Here is a 20,794-nt window from a genome sequence, read left to right on the forward strand (position 1 = left end):
TGGAATCCAATTGTCAGCTACCTGCTGGACCCAAACTCGTTCTCTAGCATTTTGTGGCTAACTGCATCATGTAGGAGGCCACTCATGCTGCCTTTGCTGTCACCTTGGGCTCTGAGATTTTGGGGTCTCATGTTTATGACAACATGCTAATTTGTTACCAGACAGAAGGTGATGCAGAAGGCTCTGAGGAGTTTGTTTCAGGCCCAGTTTGGCCATGTATTTGCCCCTCTGAGAAAGTCCATTCACCTCTCTCAACCTTAGTTTCTTCAATTGAAAACTGAGTAGCCTGGTGATGGTACCTTTAATCCCAGCACCTGGGAGGCAGAGGCATGTGGATCTCTGTGAGTTTGAGGCCAGCCTAATCTACATAGTGAGTTTAGGACAGCTAGGGCTACCTAGTGAGACCCTAGCTCAAAAAGCAAACAAAATGCAAACAACTAAACAAACAAAAAATCTGTGAGTAATAAATTACCCCAGTTTTACAAGACCCTTACAAGGATTAAAAAAAAAAAAAAACAATGCAAGGTAGGTATGGCAGTAATTCCTGTAATCCTAGCATTCAGTGGGCAGAGGCTCTACTCTGCTTATAATGTACATCAAACATTATAGAGGAAAGGGGGCATTCTTGGTAGACATGTAATAGCAGGTATGTTTAACATGCCAGGAAGCTGGGTATGGTGGCATGCACCTTTAATCTCAGTACTTGAGAGGCTGAGAGGCAGGGTTTCAAATTCAAGACCACCCTGGAGAAAGACATAGTGATACATGCCTTTAATCCCAGCACTTGGGAGGCAGAAGTCAGATCTCTGTGAGTTCGAGGCCAGCCTGGTCTATAGAGTAAGTTCCAGGCCAGCCAAAGAATAAGTAGTGAGACCCTATTCAAGAAAAGACCAGTCTGGGCTATAGCAAAACCCTCTAAAAACAGTAATAGAGGCAATATGCCACAAAAGATCAGGAGAAAGAACACAGAATACATAAATGTATACAAATATTTTCAAAAGGGGAAACTGCCCATGAAATGAATGGAAGGCTCACTACTTCCTGGATTTGTGAAAGGGTGTGGGCAGTGTGGCTTCTAGCTGGAGGAATCTAGCAAGTTGTCCCAACCAACCCTGTACCAGGGCTTAGCCTCAAGCCAGGCTTGTTTTGAAACAGAGTCTTACTATGTAGTTCTTGATGGCTTGGAACTTGCTGAGCTCAAATTCTGCCTGCCTCTGCCTCCCAAGAGCTGAGCACCATTGTACAAGCCAGGCTTTTGGACTCCAGGCCAGCACCTGGGACACTGCCCAGTTTTGGATTTCTATTTTCCTCCAGAGAACATCCATTTTTCCAAACCCACTCCAGAGGGCTCCCTACCATTGCCCCAACACCTTGATGCGCACTTTCCCAGACTCACCAAATCAGTTACAAGTGGTGACTTTCTGTTTATTGCTCAAAAACAAGAACTCAGAAGCAAATAAAGGTGGAGAGAGTGTGGGTGGGGAGACACAGGGAAGGGATGGGGCTCAGCCCACCTCTCCCTTCATCCTTCTCACCCTCAGAGGCCCAGCATCAGTCAGCATCTGGGGGTAGGGAGTCTTCATGGCCATGGGGACAGTAGAGCTGGGGGACAGTTCTTGAGTGGGGCCCGTGGCTGGAGGGGCCCCAGGAGTTGCAAGGGGCTGAGTTCCCTTCCCTGGTCCAGAAGTCAGTAGGATGGGGGGTGGAAGGCCCCTTGTTTGGCAACTAAGAGGAGGCAGCTTTGGGTGGCAGGATGCTGGTTTATTTACTGTAGGGTCTCCAGGGCCAAAGCCCCCTCATGGGATGGGAAGAGTATTTACACAGCAGGCAGGGAGGGAGCCAGAGACCAGGTCCTATGCTCCTCACTGCCCAGAATGAGGAGAGAATGGAGAAGTCCTGGGTCCTGCAGACTGAGACTTGGGGTTCAGATGGAAACTTCATACTCCCGTGTATCCTGAAAACAGACAGAGCAAATAATTTTGAGTGAGTTGGAGGTGAAGAGGCATCCACAAGGAGGAGGAAGACAATATTTGAGCTGAGTCTGGTGGTACCAACCTGTGATTCTGGCTACTAGGGAGATGGAAGCAAGAAGATCACAATTCAAGGCAGGCCTGAGCTACAGAAGTAGTTCAAGGTCAGACTGGGCAATATAAACCCTTTCTCAAAATAAGAGAGGACTGGGGAGCCAGGCATGATGCTGCCTTTAATCCCAGCTCTTGCAGGTAGAGGCAGACGGGGGAGGGGATTTGAGGCCAGCATGGTCTACATAGAAAGACCCTTGTTTCAGAATAAAAAAGGTGAGACACTAGAGATGCCATCTTATGTCTTCAGCTTGCCAACTGTGTATTAGGGACTGTTTACTCTCCAGCACCACACACTCTCAGAAGACCGTGTTATTTTGAGATGGGGTCTCACTATATAGCCCTGGCTGTCCTGGAACTCCTTAGGTAGATCACCAGGCTGGCCTCAAACTCAGAGATCTGCCTTCCTCTGCCTCTAGATTAAAATAGTTGAGCCGCCATGCCCAGCAAGGATCTTCATATTTAAATGAATATAGAGGGGCTGGAGAGATGTCTCAGCAGTTATAAGCACTGGCTGCTCTTCCAAAGGTCCCAGGTTGGATTCATAGCACTCACATGGTGGCTTACAACTGTCTAATTCCTATTCCAGGGGACCTAACGTCCTCTCCAACATCTGAGGGCACTTCACGTACTTGGAAAACTGACATGCAGGCAAGCAAACACTCATACACATAAAACAATTTTAATTTTGGTTTTGTTTTTTGAGACAGGGTTTCTCTGTGTAGCTCTGGCTATCTTGGAATGCACTCTGGTAGACCAGATTGGCCTAGAACTCTCACAGATCCACCTGCCTCAGCCTCCTAAGTGCTGATATTAAAGGTGTGTGCCACCACAACCTAAAATTTTTAAATTTTTAGAATTTTTTTTTTATAGTAAGGATTCCCAGTCAGATATGGTAGTCTACATTTTAAATCCAGCACTCAGGGCACAGAGGCAGGCAAATCTCTGAGAGTTCCAGGCCAGCCAGGGCTAGATAGTGAGACTGTCTCAAAGAGAGAGAGACAGAGACAGAGACAGAGAGACAGAGACAGAGACAGAAGTTTCCTGGGTTGACTCTAGCTACTATTTATGTTTGGTTATCCTATAGTATTACAGAATGAGAAAGATATGAATTTCTGAAATGTCTTGAACAATTGGAAGATTTGGAGATTGGGCCTAAGTGCCCACTATGGGTTTGAGCTGTAACCTATAGATGGGCTCTGGTTCTCCAGTTAGCTGCAGTCCTTACCATGCCCTATTGTCCACACACAGAGTTCTTTGACCATCATCACGACTTTTGTAGGCAACTGAGTTTGAAATTCTCAAAAGAGACCACAGATACTTTGGGAGAAGATTTTAAAGTCCTGTGGGGAGACCAACAGATGTGGCATTCCAAGGGGAGGGGAGGGACTCACCCCAGCTTCATATAGTGGGTTGCTGAAATCTGACTCCACGGTGATGGGACTGTAGGAGTGTGAACCCGAGAAGCCAAAGAGAGATTTTCCTTGCAGCCTGGGAAACAGAGGGGACAGAGGCCTTACCATGTGTGAGTCCTTGAATCCCCGTACATGATTCCCACGCCAGGTATGACACCTGCCCTGGCCATCAGTCAAAAGTAGGGTACTTACTTGGTGTAGTATATGTAAACTCCACTGCCGAGGACAATGACCAAGCCTAGGGGCAACAGGATGGCCAAAGCAAGGTTCCCACCCTCCAGCTGCCTTGATGGGTCTGTAGTCTGGGTCACTGGGGAGGGAGGAAGGATAGCAAATGAGGCAAGGCTGGACCCACTCCTGGGCTCTCCCAGCCTCCTGCCCTGGGCCCTGAACCCTTGGCCTCACCCCTCTGGGGTCTGGCCTCCTGCCCCCAGCCTTGACCTTGCCCTCCCAACCTGGCCAGGCCTGGTCTTCACCTGCACCCTCACTGACCTTCCAGTTTTCGGTTGTCCAGGAGCTCCTCATAGGCCACTGCAGGGAGAGGAGGGGGAGGGGGACGGGGTCTGAGCCAGAGAGGGAAGGAGACTGGGGAGGGGGACGAGCCGGGTGGGGCTGGGCTGTGCAACTTGATTTTCTACTCTCTGTTCCATCTAAACTTGTCTTTCCCTGCTGTGTAGAGGCCTTGGGGACTGATGGGTCGGGGTCTGTTCTCCTTCAAACCACTAAAGATTCAAGTTTCCTAGAGAGTCTGAGCCAACCAGTTTCAGAATTTCTCCTGGGTGGCAAAACTGAGGCCTTTGCAGAGAGGGTAAGGGGCTTCTAAACCAAGGTGCTCACTATATCCCTTGATAAGTATGGAACCTCAGATCTCCCCAGGTTTTCCAGTCATGCCTGTGAGGATGAGAGCCCACAGTGCTAGGGCACTCAGCAGGGTCAGCCATTGGTCTTGAATATTCTACCCAACTTTTCTAGCTCAGTCACTCCCCAGATACTGATAATGCCCCTTCTGCCCTGTCTGCCCAGGCACCTTTGCAGAGTGGGGGCTGGCTGGTCCACTGGGAGGGGTGACCGGGTACACAGGTGATGGTGACCTCGCCGATGAGCTCAAAGCCCTCGTAGCAGAAGAAACGCAGAGATTCGCCCGCTTGGTAGTGATGCTTGTACAGTGTCTGGTAACCGTTCTCGGGAACACCAGGGTTCAGGCACGGCTCGTACTTTACTGCAGGGAGCACCCCAGCCACATGCCCCCTTAGAAACTGCGCAGGGCCAGTCTGGGTTCCCTGGTCTTCCCTTCCTGGGGTGTCCCCCAAACTTACAGGCGCATTTGGGGACTCGATCGCTCCACTTGGGTGTGCCAGTGTCCCGGCTGTAGCAGGTGAGCACAGCGGCTCCCTCCAGGCTATACCCTGGCAGACAGCGATACTGGACATGGGAGCCGACAGGAAAACCGGCATCCGAGGCAGTCCGGTGGCCATTGGTGATCTCACCAGGGTCAGCACAAGTCATGACTGGCGATAGAAGAGAAAGGTTAGGGGAAGTAAGGGCCTTGAGGGATTGGCTGGAAACGGCTTATGAAGGACTGAAGCCTTCAGCCATTTCCTCAGAACAGCCTTGACCTTCTCCTCCAGTTCCTTAGATGGACACAGTGTGAGTCAGAAACACTTCAAAGTCAATGAATTTGCCAAATGTGATGGTGCAATGCCTGTAATTCTACCACTTTGGGACTAAAGGAAGCTCCAAACCTGCCTGGGCTACATAGCAAGTTCCAGAACAGACACCCTGGCCTCTATAATGAGATCTCCCTACTCCCCGAGAACTTGGCCCCTGTCTTTGGGTAAAATTCAAAATATTTAATTATTAATTGAGAGCACATAAACTGAAACCCAGCACTGTCCCTGTCGTGGCAGATCATCGAGCTGGTGTCTCAAGAGAGAGCATGGTGCCTAGTGCACTTTGCTTACATATACGGCCTGCACTTTTATTCCTGGTGCTACTGTAGAAGGTCATAATCATGGCCTCTGTGAGTGGGTATCATATGTGTTCATATGTGTTCACGTATGTGCATGTAGAGGCCCGGGATGACAGTGAGTGTCTTCTATTACTCTAAACTTATATCCTGAGACAGGGCCTTTTGCTGAACCTGGAGCTCACTATCCAGCTGAACTGTCTAGCCAGTAAGCTCCAGTGATCCTCTACAGCCCCACCACTGGGGGGTTACAGGCATGTGTGCCTCCACACCTGGCTTTTACGTGGGTTCAGGGGACCGGGTTCAATCCTGATGCTTGTGTGGCATCTGAGCTATCTCTCCAGCTCCATGGTCTTTGAATCCTATAAACCTGTGCTAGGCAGTCTGATAGATATTTAATCCTGATTATCCCAAGAGATCAGTGTCACTGCCATCTCTCTTGTGGCCCAGAGCTTGGCACTTAGCCAAGCTGGAACCTGCCAGGATCATAGCCATGGAGCACTGGATAGATCCTGAGACTTGAGTCTCCCCTCAGCATCGGACTCAAGTGTAGCCAGCCTTGGTTAGACAACCTGAATGCTTAGCCCACTCAGGTCCAGAATTCAGTGAATCCTCCCAGGAATCAAGTGCTGTGTCAGTTATACAATGTTCCTTGTTCCCAGCCCAAATCTGGCTTTCTGAAATTGCTCCCCACTGACCCCACCATTGTTTCCTTTCCCTGGGGCCATTTGCAAGAACTACAATGGTGGTGCACACCTTTAAACCCAGCACTGAGGAGGCAGAAGCAGTGGGATCTCTGAGTCCAAGGCCAGTATGATCCACAGATGGAGTTCCAGGACAGCCAAGGCTACACAGAGAAAACCTATCTCAAAAACAAACTGGGGAAAAAGAAAAAAAAGAACTACAACCAATCGCTATGTCAATTTCTACAAATTTAAGTAACAAGATGCTATTTCTTTCTGCTGTTTATGTTTTTATTTATTTATTTATTTATTTATTTTTAGTTTTTATTTTTTGAGACGGGTTTTGCTAATAATTAGCCCTGGCTGGCCTTGAATGAATGGAAATCCTCTGCTTCGGCCTCCTGAGTCCTGGGAGTGCAGAGAGTCACCACGACATCTGGCTCCGCCTTTTTTTTTTTTTTTTAAGTCTGTTTTACGTTTTGTTTACCAAGTAAGTACTTTGCCACTGAGCTACACCCCCAGTCCTTGGGTGTTTCAGACAGGGTTAGCTTTGAACTCATGATCATTCTGCCTCAGCTTTCCAAGTACTGGGATTACAAGTGTGTGCCACTGTGTCCAGCCTTTTGAAAAAGATAAATAAACAAAGCTTCCAAGCTCCTTTAAATATCATACAAAAAATAAATACTCCTCTGAAGTAATCTGTCTCCTTCCTAGGTGAATGAAGCCGTAATCTTGCTAGCATGCTGCCGCATGCTCAGTGTGTGACTCCACTGCTGACAGGTACCAGGCACTGTGGGAAAAGCTGCTTCTGTTCTGTACAATCCTCTAATCCTACTTCATTCACGGGAAAGCCGAAGTTCAGAGATGTCAGTACTTCATCCCAGGTCACCCCTGCTTACCACTGTGTAACATGCCTAGCTGCCTACTGTCTCTCTCCCTTCCAGGCTTGAGACCACCAGGGTGGGAAACAGTGAGGAACTGGTCCTATCACTGAGCTCCAGTGACTGCATTGAAACAGATCAAACCCACTGACAGTGTCAGCTTTCGGGAACTGAGAGTTTGGGGTGTTTAGGAGAGAGCTAAGAGTTGATGAGGGGGAGGAGCCCAGGTGCAATTTGGTGAAACCTGGTAGGGGTGGGACTCAACCCTGGCAGGGGTGGAATGGAAGGGACTTGGGCCATGATGAAAAGAAGATTGAGCGCAGGATGAAAGGGAAGAAAACAGACTGAACTAAAGGAGGGGACAGGAAAGGGCGAAGTCGGAGACCGGAGACCGAGAACAGGCTTAGGGGTGGGGCCCTACTTACTCTTTTGGCAAGCAGGTGGAGCCGCGCTCCAGGACAGGTCCCATTGGCAAGTGAGGATGTCTGATCCCAGCAGTTCGTAGCCAGGCTCACACTGGTAAGTGAGCACTGTGCCCCGGATAAGGTCCCCGTGGGATGCCGTCCTCCAGCCCCACTCAGGAGGCGGCAGCTCTGGGCATGTATCATTCCTCGGGACCTCTGTAGTGAAGATGGGGTGGCCTTTCAGCCTCAGGGGGGCTCGTCCTGGTGCCCACTCCCTGCCAGACCCCTGACCATCCAGAGCCCTCGCCTTCCATACCTTTGAAATGTAATACGAAGCCCTGGCCTAGACCCGGATTTGGGGGCCCGGGAGGTGCCTGAAACTGTAGAGTGAGGTCGGGTCCGGAGGAGAGGAGACGGCGGCGCGGCTGAGGTCCCCGCAGCTGGGCCAGGACTCGAGCGCTGGGACCGTCCCCATCGAATAGTGTCAGCATATCCCCTTCACGAACATTCAAGCTGCAGCGGGGCGGGGGGGGGGGCGCAGAAAATCAGGCAAACTATGACTAGCTTATCTTATCCGGTTCTGCCCAACCAGCCCGGCTCTGAATTCTTCTCTCAGTTTTGACGAGTTTAGGGTTCCCTCCTGGTTCCAGAGGTGGGTTGGCTCCTCCCCCTCCTGCTTCCTAATCTTCAAGCCTGCACAGTATTAGCTCCATTCCACTCTCCAGCCTCTCCTCCAGCCTCTCCTCCATCCTCATGGCGCGCCCAAATCCAGCTTTGATCAATCATAGACCATAGTCCTTCAACAATCTCTCAATTGCTGGGCTCCGCCTGAGTATCTGCTTTGGGTCCATGCCTACGCTCCTTCTCTCTCTCCACTCATGTGAGGGCCTCCTGCCAAATCAGCTCACTGACTTCCACCCACAGACTTGGTACTAGCAATGAGGCACCAATTGGGGCCTGGGTCCCTTTGCTCAAGAAGCAGTCTCTCAGTCTCTCTCTCTCTCTCTCTCTCTCTCTCTCTCTCTCTCTCATACACGCACACACAGTCTCTCTCTCTCACATACACACACACACAGTCTCTCTCTCTCTCTCTCTCTCTCTCTCTCACACACACACACACACACACACACACACACACACACACACACACGAGTATGGGTATAGCTCAGTGATACAGCATTTGACAGCAGAACCCTCCAGCCCTGCAACAGCCCTTGAAGAGAGCTGTGTTCTCCAAGTAACTTGAACCCGGGTCTCCCACCTCTCTCCTGAGCCCACTTGATGCCTTCTTTCAGAACACCAATGTACCCACAGAGTTCTGTGTGAACTCAGAAGAGCCAGATGGGCTCAGAATGCGGGCTAGCCTATTCTCCCGCAAACCTGATAAGAGCCCGTTCCCATCACGAAAGCCATGTGACCCAAACATACATTTCAACTTGGAGCAAGATGCGCTTCTCTTCCTGTACGTGCAGGCCCCACACGCAGTCCTGGCCAGGGCTATAGCTCTGGGGCCAGTCGGGAGAGAGGACCACACCAGCTGGCTCAGACAGCTCTCCTCCACACATGGCTAGGGAAGAGGTGTCAGGTTCAGGAACCATGTGGGCATGTGACCTCCATTCACCACAGTCCCCACTGCTCTCAGCGGTGTGCACTAGGCCACCTCATCAGGCTTTTTGGTGTGAAGATTTCTTGTCATATCTAGATTTTACTATGATTGGTTTTCCAGCCCTGCCCTTAGTTAACCCTGTCCATTTTCCAGCTTACTCACCCAATCCAGACTCAAACCAACTCTAGTTCTAGCTCGAGAAGCCTTTTAGGTCTGAGCCTGGACAATTCATAACAAGCCCAGCTATTACTTCCCTAAGAATGTAACCTCTAAAGGGGGCAGAGTTTTACCCAGGCTTTGGGTTTGTTTTCTGTTTCTCAATTATTTTCCAATGTATCATTATTTATTTATTTATATTTTATTGGTGTTTTGCCTGTAGGTATGTCTGTGTGAGGGTGTTGGATCCTGGGGTTACAGACAGTTGTGATCTGCCATGTGGTTGCTGGGAATTGAACCTGGGACCTCTGGAAGAGCAATCAGTGTTCTTAACCTCTAAGCCATCTCTCCAGCCTGCCTTTGGATTTACTAGGTCTTAATGTTCATTTCAGATCTCCTTCACAATTGCCTTCCTGAGGTTCCAACTTCAGGGACAGTCTGTAGGCTGAAGGACTCTCGGATGTAGAAGACTTACCCTTACAGGCTGGCTCTGTGTCATTCCAGTGTGGTTCTGTGGGATCCACACATTCGATGGCATTGGGGGGCCCTGGTGGCTCCAGAGCATATCCTGGGAGGCATGAGAAGGTGGCCAGTGCCCCTGGGCGGTACTCAGGGTCTGTAGTAGTCACGTTGCCATGTGCCAGGAAAGGCGCGAAGCAGCGATCCTCCTCAAAGGCTAGAGAAGAGTTGGTCACAAAAATTAAGCATTAGGATAGGCCTCAGGGATCTCATATTGGGCACTTAGGCTAAATTTGGATGTTGCTCGGCCATACACAGGCTTTTTTGTTTTGTTTTGTTTTGTTTTTTGAGACAGGGTTTCTCTGTGTAGCTTTGGAGCCTATCCTGTAACTCACTCTGTAGACCAGGCTGGCCCAGAACTCACAGAGATCCTGCCTGCCTCTGCCTCCCAAGTGCTGGGATTTAAAGGAGTGTGCCACCACTGCCTGGCTTACATATGCTTTTTAAATTTGTTTTGGTATCTTGAGATGGTGGTTCTTACAATATAGCTTGGGCTGACTTTGAATTTGAGATCTTCCTGCCCTAGCCTTCCAAGTGGTGGGACCATGCACCTGTGTCAATAGTACTAACCAGCATTATACAGATAAGGACATCTGCAAACAAAAAGCCACCAGCCCAGGGTCACCTAGGAGGCAACTACAGAGCCAGAGCTACAATCCTGAAGGGTTAGTTCTCATTTACAGACATTTCAATTTGGAAACAGCAAGGGACCTGGGGAGGGTGTTTCTGGAGAACTGGCTTGCGTAGGTGTGTTCTAGCCTCAGAAATAACAGTTGGATTCTGATCATCCACACTGCTGCTAGAATCTAAAACTGCAGCTAGTGCAGAGCTGCTCAACTTTTACTGAGGGCCAAATCAACAAAAATGAACATTTCTGGAACATTTTTTTTTCTGTCCACCTGATTATGTCTCATCTACAAAACCACCTCTGATGTAGGTGAGGACCTGAAGCTCACAGCACAACAGTGGCCCACCTGGAGAGACAAATTGGGATTTTTTACTGAAGAGCAGAGAGTTCTTTAGCACTTTCAGAACTCATCATGTGCTGAGTTTCTGCAGATTCACTATTATATCTTCTATTACTTAACCTGAGGAGGTATCATGTGCAAATCCTGTCCACCCATCAGGGCCTAGGGCCAATTCCACTTATTTGTGACCCATCCAAATCATACCCTTCTAATCTCTGGGCATTTCCCTTCCATTGCCTCCCGCCTCTGTCTCCTTCTCTCCCTGAGACATGGCTTCTCTATGTAGACTTGGCTCTCCTGGAACTCACTTTGTAGATAAGGTTGGCCTTGAATTCAGATATCTGACTGTCTCTGCCTCCCAAGTGCTGGGATTAAAGGTGTGCACCACCACTGCCTGCTGGTCCATTGCATCTTGCTATTGTTTTTATAAATGCTCAGCCATGCTGTTTCTCAAATGCATCATCGCCCTTTTACCCTGAGCTGCCCTGCACCTTCCTCTCTCTGTGTTATCTGCTTAACCTCTGTCCTGGAAGGCCACAGTAACTGCCTCTTCTCCCATGGTGACTGATTTCTTTTGAGCTGTCCAACAGCCACTCTTTCTTCTTGTGGTCATAGCTTCCCTATTTTCATTAGGTAGAATATGCCTTCCCTTCGAGTCCATGAGGTTTAGTTGGAACCAAGCAGAGACAGCCATGCCGTGCAGACCTGCCAATCATCCTACTCCCTGACTTGATCGAACTTACTCAAGTCAATTAGAACATTTTCTGGAATTGTTGCCAAAGCTCTCGTGAGCATTTCCTTTCTCTGATTGTATTAAGTTTATCGTCTGTGAGTCTGTAGTTAGATTTACCACATAGGGAAAGCCTGCATGGGAATGACGCCACTACACAGTAAAGAACTGAGAGATAGGGAATTGTCCATCTGGCTATAAACTACATCCAGCCATATCTGAAACTTGATGACAGGAAACTACTTGGAATGAGACAGTGTCCCTGTGAAGGGATCCCTGTCAGGTGTCAGGGACCACACAGAGATGAGCACGGAGGGAGTATGTGCTTGTGACTATTCCTAGTGTAAAGAGGGGGACATGGTGTGGGAGTTGGGCATGGTCAGGAAATGAGACTATTACCTTCAAATCGGAGGCTGAGCAGCAGAGGATTGGCTGGTGTCTCTGAAAGCAGTTCTACGTAGAGGGATTGGGCATCACTGATGAGACCACGCTCCGGGACATCATCCATGTCAGAGTCATAAATCACAGGGGACAGGGGACTTCCCCCCGAGCGCACCATCAGCCTGGGGTGGACAGAAGGGTGGTGGGTGCATTTCTCCCTTGGAAGCTGCTCTTCTGGCTTATCTTTAAGCTGCTATTATCAAACACTAACCCATACCATGCACCTTTTCAAGTCCAAACACATTTCATCTTGTTTGATCTTTACAAGGACTCTTGAGTCAGACACTATTATTACCCCTCATTTTATTGATGAGGCTACAGAGGCACAGAAAGACTGGGTGCTCGGCCTGAGAGCACACTCCAAAGCAAAAAGGAGCACTGAGAAAGATGATAGCACACACTTTTATAGCGCTTATCATGTGCTAGGTACCACTTCAATTACTTTACATATCTTAATGCATTTATTAATTAAGTATTTGGAAGAGTGCTATTATCTCCCTTCTACCAGTGAGAGAATTGAGGTGCAGTGAGGCACACTGACTCATCTAAGGTTGCATAGCTGCACTCTCTGAGGTGGACACAAGGATCCATCCAGTGTCACCTGACTCGCTGCTGAAGCCTCCAAGCTTGCCCAAGGCAGGGACCTCTAGCCCAGTGTCCAGACCCTCACCGGTCATTGTCCTCATCCAGTGATACTCTTTCAAAGTGCAGGTGTAGCCGGCGTCCCTCGGCAGCTTCGATGACCCAGCGACAGGTAAGGTTGGGCCCTGCAGCTCCCCCAGGCTCAGGGGATACGATGCGACCCAGTGTGGCATTGTGGATGGTGCCCCCACAAGATGCTGTGGGCAGAGAAGGCAGTAAGGCTTCAGCCCTTTCTCAGGCTCAACTCTAGAGCCTGGTAGCTGCTGGCTAGGGATGACCTCTGCCCATGGATTTAATAGAAGGACAGACCTTTTCTGGCTGCTGTCTAGACTGAAATAGAACCCTATTCATGGAGGTGCTGCTAAAATGAAGCCTCCTGAGAGGTAGGCACCTTGAGACAGAAAGCCTTGAAGGTAGGAATCCTTACACTGTAAACATTTTATGCTTGGTAGAGAGGCTGGAGAATGAAGAGTTAAGGACCAAAATCTGCCAACCAGGAACCCTAAACATGATTCATTAGAGTGGAGGAGCCCCCAAAGATAGGGCATCTAGAGTGGTAACAGGATGGCAAGCACAAACTGGGTTTCCCAAGATGAACCCCAGACAAGGCTGGAGATTCCCCTAAGGATGGAGACCCTCATGGTAGAGAGCTCAAGACACTTTGACAGGGGCCCTGCAGCTAGAAATTTCTTCAATATGTTTTCTCCCCAAAGATGGATATTCCCCAGCTCAGCTATCCTCCCCCAGCACAGAAGTATACATGAGACTTACCTATGCAGCTAGGGGGTTCACCAGTCCAGGCTGGCCGGGTACCATTGAGGCAGATGAGCGTCTCCTCACCCTGCAGCTGGTATCCTGAGTCACAGTGGAAGGTGGCAGTGCCCCCGGGATGCAGGTCCGTCACACTCACATCCCCATGGGCTGGCCGGGGTGGAAAGCCACAGCTCAGAAGGTATGCTGGACAGGTCAAGGAAGAGGAAGAGGGGCTGTTATCTCAGTCATTTCTCGTACCCATTCCTTGGTGCTTCTGCAAACCCCTCCATCTCCTACTCCCAGGGAGCAAATGGGCTCATTGCTGGGGCGCACGCTGCAGAAAACAAACTCCTTACAATGTCTCCCTACCTCAGCAAGAGGCAACATCAACACTGCTCATCTCTGGTCTTCGTAATTTACCTGTTTTGGTCTGTTTTTTATAGACAAACGTTACTTTAGAACCCAGTCTTTACCGGCTGTGTGACCTCAAGCAAATCAATTGACCACCTTGAATTCTATCAGCACGAATACCAAATGGCATCTGCAGAGATGGCTCAACTTCCTAGTCAGTTCACACAGTTTAGAGGAAGGCAGAGAAAGAGTGCACAACCCGTTTTCTAGGGGGTGACGCCGAGGCTTCCCCTTATGAAATGCCCTGTGTTGTTTTCTTTCACAAACTTTCTTGTACGGAGGTGCAGTCAGCTTTTAGCCAGGCCAGCCACAAGAAACTGCTTTAGGAATATTGCCTTAAGACTTACTACCTAGTACCCCTGACTAACCCCAGCAGAGACAGAGTGCTGATGGGGCAGAGATCCTCCTCTCTGTGAGAAGCTGCTTTGTCTTATCTCTTGTGCTGAGAACTGCATAACTTCCCTTTCAGCACCGGCTTCCTTGCACCTCAAAAATTAGGACATCAATGACCTGTTCATCCACATCCAAGCCATTTTGTCCTCTAATAATTATTCTCTGGTGTCATTTCCCTCTACACATCTTCACAGTTGTATCCTTTACATTTTTTCTCAAAGCTACTTGAAATTATTTTCGGGGGAGGGTGTTGGTTTAGTTTTGAAACAAGTTCTTGTTGTGTAGCCCAGATTAGCTTAAATTTCTCAGTCCTCCTGCCTCAGACTTCAGAAAACTGCACCACCATGCTGGGTGTCTGAGGCAGTGTCTTGGAGGTGCAGACCGGCTCTACTCAGCAGAAGGCTTTGCCTTCCCTGATTCGGGAGCCTTCAGCAATTTTGTCAGAGACCTATCCCTTCCACACTCCAAAAGTCGTCGAGCATTTATCTAGCTGGGCTGTGGGGACAGACAGGAAGAAAACAAACCCAAACAAACCCATAACTTGTCTTTCCATTGTCCCTAGACTACTAAGAGGAACAGACATAAAACAACCGTCCAAAACACAGCAGATTTGGTAAATGCCAGCCTCCTGTGGCCAACAGAGCCAACTCTGAATGCTTTAGCTTGATATTCTAGTCCCTTCCCCAGCCAGGTCAAGCCAAGTCCTTAAGTTATTTACTCAGCTCTTGAGGCCAGAATGTCCTCCTATGCAATAGTCTGTGACCCCTTACTATCTCACACTCCCCCCTTTGTTTCTGGTGATGGGATTAAATCCAGGATGTTATACATGATAGGCAACTGCTCCACCATGCACTAACTATACCCCTAGCCCTTGTGATTTTTGTTTTGTTTTTGAGACAGGGGCTGACTACATAGCCCTGGATAGCCTGGAACTCTCTACAAAGACCAGGCTGATCTTGAATTCACAGAGACCCATCTGCCACTGCCTCCTGAGTGCAGGGATTAAAGGCATGCACCACTGACACTTAGCTACCCTTTGATTTTTTTCTTTGAGTAAAGATCCCACTATGTTGTCTAGTCTAGCTTCGAACTCTTGTACCTTTTACTTCAGTGTTCTGAGAGCTGGAATTATGTGTATGCACCACCACAGACAGACTACCTCCATATTTTTTTGCTCACACCTGTGCTCCTACATACAAGGCTTTCTGGTCTCTTTCTGGTCTTTCAAAGAGTATCTTAAGCACCATTCCTTCCAAAAAGTTTTCATGACTTGCCCTGCTCCCATAAGGTCTTGTTCAATTCTACATATGTAATTCTCTCATCACATTACCTATTTTCTGTCATCACTATGAAACTGAAACAAGACCTGAGCAGGTTGATCTCACACTGGGAAGGGGCATCTCTCACCAATGGTAATAATTCATATCAGTAAGGATTGGCCTGGAATCTAAATAAAAACTTTAAAGACGGGGTTGGGGATGTAACTCATTTGGTACCATCTAGCTCTGAATTAAACAGGCCTATAATCCCAGCACTGGGTAAAGGTGGGAGGGGCAGAAGTTTAAGGCTATACTTGGCTACACAGTGAGTTCCAGGCCAGCCTAAGTGACTCGAAACTGTCTCAAAACAAAACAAAACATGCAAAAGATTCCCTACCCAAGGGTACTCACGTCAGTCAACCCCCACCCTCATTTTAGGAATGAGTGTGGAGCAGGGACTTGGGCATCTGATTTCTGACTCTGCAATGAAGTTTCAGGTGCCTCAGAAAGCCATGTGACCTCAAATCTTTTCCCTCCTCTGGGAGATGGAGCTGACTTGGTCCTCTCTGGGTTACTGTGAGAAGCAGTAGCTGGGGGAAGGACTGCGCATGGGCAAACTTGCTGGACTGTGCTGGCTCCCTGGATATGAAGCCACAGTTAGAGCAGGTTGAGAAGGGCTTACATAGTGGCCTTTGTCCTAAAGATGCCTGCAGGAGCTGCAAATAAGGGAAGACCAAGGCAGGTAATGAAGGCTCCTTTATGCAATAACCCTGCTCCCCTCAGTGTTCCACTTAGCCCGAGAGTCCTAGTTTTGATGCCCTAGGGAAATGGCTGCTTAAAGGATCCTATAGTGAGTAGCTTTTTTTTTTTTTTTTTTTTTAATCTGATGTCTAGTCTTTGGCTCCCAAGGCATGCATGTTTTTGTCTCCAATAACCAGGTCCCTGGCACCAAGCACAAGACCCAGCTCACTGGTCTCTCCAATAGGTCTGGTGGTAGGAGCTTCTGCCTTGAACAATTTCCTCTCAGATCATGAGGAAGGGATATCGTCTACAACCTGGGTAAGATGCACAGGAGATCTGAGAGGAAGGAGGAAGTACATGGAGCCAAGTGACAACGGCTTCTGTCTCTGAAGAGCACATGGAGGCACCTTGGAGAAGACAGCAATGTCTGGAATGGAGACATTGGCTGGGTCCTTTAGCTCATGCACATGTATGAGTGCTAGAAAATGCATGTGCACTGTGAGAGGTTCCCACACGCGCACAAAGGATAGCATAGGTACATATGGAGCTCATCTGTGTGTGGATGCACAGAACACTGCCCTTCCTGCCCCAGAAGTCAGGAGTTGCCAAAATTGCAAACCTAAGAGCATCACTTTTCTGCTGTGCTGCTTCAACTATCTGTCTCTCACCTGCAGTTTAAAGCACCTGAACTCCCCAGTGACACCCTGCCTGCTTCCCAGTGTGACACCCTGCCTGCCTCCCGGGGTGGCCTTTCCATTCACCCTTCCTTTGCTGCTGTCTCGGCTTTGGCTGTGGTGGCACTGGCTGACATTTCTGAGAGTTTACTGTGCTCCAGACACTGTTTTAGATACTCTGCAGGTATTAATTCATTTGATCTTCCTAGTCATATCTCACAGTAGGTGCTATAACTTCTGTTTTTCAGACAGAGCCTGAGACAGAGTGAGACACAGAAAGGTGAAAGAAACTACGCCAGGGTCTCACAGTGCAGACAGTTCCACCTCCGTTTCTAAGGGTCACATTTTCCCTTTCTCTCCTCTCTGGGACTCAGAGTGTACTTTTCCATCCATTAGACAGTTGCTTATCCACCCCCCCTCCCCGCCAGCTCATCCTGTAGGTCTATCTTAGTCATCACCTCCTCCAAGAAGCCATGACTATTTTCCTTAGAAAACACTTGGTCCCTTTTGATACCTGCTCCCCTTGCCGGAGTTTCATCACAGTCTTTATCTCTGACACAACCATTCCGATTACTTATGTTTCTACCCAGATCCTTGGACCCTTAAAGACAGACTTATATCAACCTTATTCATTCTTTTCCCCAAGGCTAACACAGAGTCTGGTGCAGGTACACAGTAAAAATTCACTGAACCAAATAAATGAATTGCTACTTGGATTCACTCAAACCCATTTACAGATCCATGAATTTGTGAGAAAAACATACATGCATGCCTTCTGAGGGTCCTGCCCACATAGGGTCCCAAACAGGAGGAAGGTTCTCTCAGGACCCTGAGTCAGAAGGGCCCTGGAGATGTCTTCTCTACCCGATGTGGCTCTTGCCCATCTAGTGGCACTTTAGACTCCTCACCCTGATAGTGAATCCTGAAGCCATTGCCCCTTGGGACCCGAGGACTCTGGAAATGCAGGAGCAGCCGGTTTGTTGGGCTTCGAAGGACCTGTCCTTCTCCCAGCATGGAGGAATTGGCCAGGAGTCTGGGGGCCAGGCCTGGAGATCCCCCACCGGCCAGCACCAGGAGCTCCTCCTCCTGAGATAGGTTGAGTGTCTGCACCTAAAGAAACCAGATACAAGCAGGCCAGGGCAAGTTAGCGGGGGAGGGGTTAGGATGACAGCCTAAGCCCCCACCCTCTGGAGAAACCACCGCTGTTACAGAACTCTAGAAGAGTTTTTGAGATCATTTAACTCAGAAAACAGGTTCACCGGCTCCCTGGTCAGACCTAGGCACACTCAATGGGCACCAAAGGAAATTACCTGAATCTCAATGCCATAGCCAGGGTAGACATGGATGCTGTAGGTGCAATCTAGGAGTTCCATAGAGCGGATGGCAGTGCTCCCCAAGTCTGGAGACTCCACGAACCCTTCCCCCTCAGAGATGTTGTTATTGCACAAAACTAAAGAGAGATAAGTGGCTTGGACTGAGAGGTCCTGCATGCTTGCCCTCCTGGCCAAGCATCTTCAGTGGTCACCTGTACCCCCCAGCACCCCTCACCATCCTTATCCAGTGCTCCCTTTCCATCTCCACTGAGGCTTTCCTTCCCCGACTACAGTACAGATGGAAGCCCACAGATGAGCCCATAGACATTAAGGTTGGCCTTTGTCATTACTAACCAGAAGCCCCTCTCCCACGTCTCCCACATGGTCCAAGCAGCTTTTTCCCCACCCATCCCCACATGGGGGCTTCCATGCCCTGTCCATCACCTCACCTGGGCTAGTGACAGTAGTGGTGACAGTTGTGGTGGTGATGATGGTGGTGGTGGTTTCCTCATCTCCTCCCTCAGGCCTGAGGGGTGGGACTGGAGAGGCGGGGCCGGGAGGGGGCGGGGCTGTAGTTCCAGGGGGCGGGGTCAGCAGCTCTGGCGCGGTGGGGCCTGCCCCCCTGACCCCCTTAGGGGTGACAGCTGTCGTCAGAGGCCCTGTCCCTGGCTCAGTGGCACGTGGCAGGGAGGGTGCTGCAAGAGTCTGGCCGGCTGGAGGGGTGGCTAGTGTGGGGTCTGGGTCAGATCCTGAGATAGTTTGAGGGTAGTCAGAGCACAGGAGCAGCAAATTGGCCCATGGGGGTAGGGAACAGCTTAGAATGAAACAGAAACCCCAAAGCCTCCCCACAAGGTAAAGGCTTCCATTCTCCCCTTACCCACCCAGGCTTCCCACATTCTCAAGAGTTTTCAGCCAAAGCTCCCTTTCTTTTTTCCACCAGCTTGACAGCCCCCTTGAGCCTCTCCCCACCCCCAGATCTGGCTCTCTCTTCTCCCTTTCTCTCTTCTATGTCTTGTTCTCTCTGGAGCTTTTCTCTGCTTCGTATTCTTGTTGCTCTCTGGTTTTATGATCCCAGATCAACTACTGGTTGTATGTCACTCTTTTTGTCACTAGTTTTGTGACCCTGGTTCTCTGAACTCACATGTCTCTGTACAGAATTGACCTTCTCTTGACTATTCATCATTCTGACCCTGTCTCGGGTTTTGTCTAGGGACAGTTTTGACTCTTTCTTCTCTTGCCTGCCCCTGAATTGCGTTGGCTTCCTGGGGGTCTTTCTCTGAACTCTCTGTACCTGCCTTCTTTCTGGCCAGCACTCCATCTCCCAGAGGCAGAGCCTCTCCTTCTACTTTTATGCCCCTTTGGGGGCCTCACCCGGCAAGAGGCCAATCTCTGGGCCCTTCTGCAGCAAAGCTCCATGGAGCAGCTCAGCCAGGTCCTCAGAGGTTGCTGTGGGAGTCTCACTTCCAGGCTCTGGCACCATCTCATCCTCCTTCAGGGGCAGACCTAGGAGGTGAAGTCCTATGAGCCCCTCCATCCCCCTACACCCCTTCCTTTCTCTGGAGAGATGTTTCCCAGAGCACTTCTTAGCAGATACTCAGAGGGTCTTCAGCTGGGCTGAGAGCCAAGATCAGAGGAGAGGCTCCAATCTGCCCTCTTACTCACAGTCCCTGCTCTTGGTCTCTGGACCTTCAGCGAGAGCCTTAGGTACTATTAACCCTGGACCGCTCTAGCAGAATGTAAGGAGCTGAGCCTTTGAGACTGCTTTCCATTTCTCCCCAGTGAAGCATTCCTCGGAACCCCAGAACTCCGAGGAGAGTCTGATAGCACCTCCCAGACCTTCCTTCTGCAGTGCCAGCTTTCTCTGGGTTTCTGTCTCTGCAGGTTCTCCCTCCCTCTCTCTCTCTCTCTCTCTCTCTCTCTCTCTCTCTCTCTCTCTCTCTCTCTCTGCAGTCTCTGCTGCCTTCTCTAGAGTCAGGTTGGGGATCAGAGTGGAGTCAGGGATTGAATATCGCTGCTTATGTTCATCTGTCTTTGTCCATATGTCCAAGAACATTTGTGTGTGCAGCGCCTGGCATCTCTCCCAGCACCCCCATCTCCCACCCAGGTACCCTGCCTGCTTCTACCGCCTCCGCAGAAGCTCTTCTTCCTGGATTTAACCCCTAAGATGCAACTAAAAGCTCTCCTTATTCATTTCCCTGTATCCTTAATACTAGGAGTTCAAGGGCTCCATGTACCAGTCAAAAAGCCTTGGCTTGCCCCTTCCCAGTCAACTGTGCCCCTCCCCTCCCCCACAAGCTCGGAAGACTCAATATGTTCAGATAAAGGTGGAGGACCCCCCAAGGCCTTCCCAGGACCCATCCCCACATATCCTTACCCTCAATCCAGACACAGCTCAGCAGAATTAGGAACAGCAGCTGGAAAGGCGGTGGGTGCTGGGCCTTGGGAGTCCCCATGGCGACTCACCCTAATCTCTTTCCTCTGTAGCTCTTCTGAATAATATAGTTGTCACTTTCCCTTCGCGTCCTTTTATCTTTCCCTTTAATTTTGCCTTCCTGCTAAGAGTCAGCAAAGGAAGACAATTTTTCTCCCTTTGGTATGGAGGAGCAGAATTGGCCTAGGGGTTGCCTGGAGTCCGCCCCCCTTTAGCTCAATCTTTATCCTTGGCTCTCCGATCTATGGCAAAGGGGGGCGCGGCTCCCGCTGCGGGGGGGTGGGGCCGTGAGGGCCGAAGGTTATCCCCTTGTTCGGGCGCTTGGGT

The 20,794-nt window shown here is 49.7% G+C and overlaps 1 protein-coding gene across 7 annotated transcripts; it reads right to left on the reverse strand.

Annotated features, from left to right (window-relative positions):
- Positions 1 to 1,924: 1,924 nt before the first annotated feature.
- On the reverse strand, positions 1,925 to 20,489 carry Sez6l2 (seizure related 6 homolog like 2). 7 transcript variants are annotated; one of them, XM_035441298.1, is made up of 18 exons: positions 20,411 to 20,489; positions 19,408 to 19,539; positions 18,486 to 18,575; positions 18,034 to 18,173; positions 17,632 to 17,833; positions 13,264 to 13,449; positions 12,521 to 12,689; positions 11,809 to 11,972; positions 9,668 to 9,868; positions 8,859 to 8,997; positions 7,747 to 7,943; positions 7,452 to 7,646; positions 4,813 to 5,004; positions 4,524 to 4,715; positions 3,989 to 4,027; positions 3,689 to 3,806; positions 3,476 to 3,572; positions 1,925 to 1,954 (listed from the first exon to the last, which is right to left on the reverse strand). In XM_035441298.1, the coding sequence occupies exons 1-18, from the start codon at positions 20,487 to 20,489 to the stop codon at positions 1,925 to 1,927; spliced, it is 2,562 nt and encodes an 853-aa protein (XP_035297189.1). The 7 variants fall into 7 exon arrangements, with proteins under 7 accessions (XP_035297189.1, XP_035297188.1, XP_027260401.1 ...); XM_035441297.1 differs by having other exon boundaries at positions 18,486 to 18,605; XM_027404600.2 differs by having other exon boundaries at positions 18,486 to 18,785.
- Positions 20,490 to 20,794: the final 305 nt, after the last annotated feature.

This window comes from Cricetulus griseus, chromosome 3 (assembly GCF_003668045.3).
Source record: "Cricetulus griseus strain 17A/GY chromosome 3, alternate assembly CriGri-PICRH-1.0, whole genome shotgun sequence".
Taxonomy (NCBI): domain Eukaryota; kingdom Metazoa; phylum Chordata; class Mammalia; order Rodentia; family Cricetidae; genus Cricetulus; species Cricetulus griseus.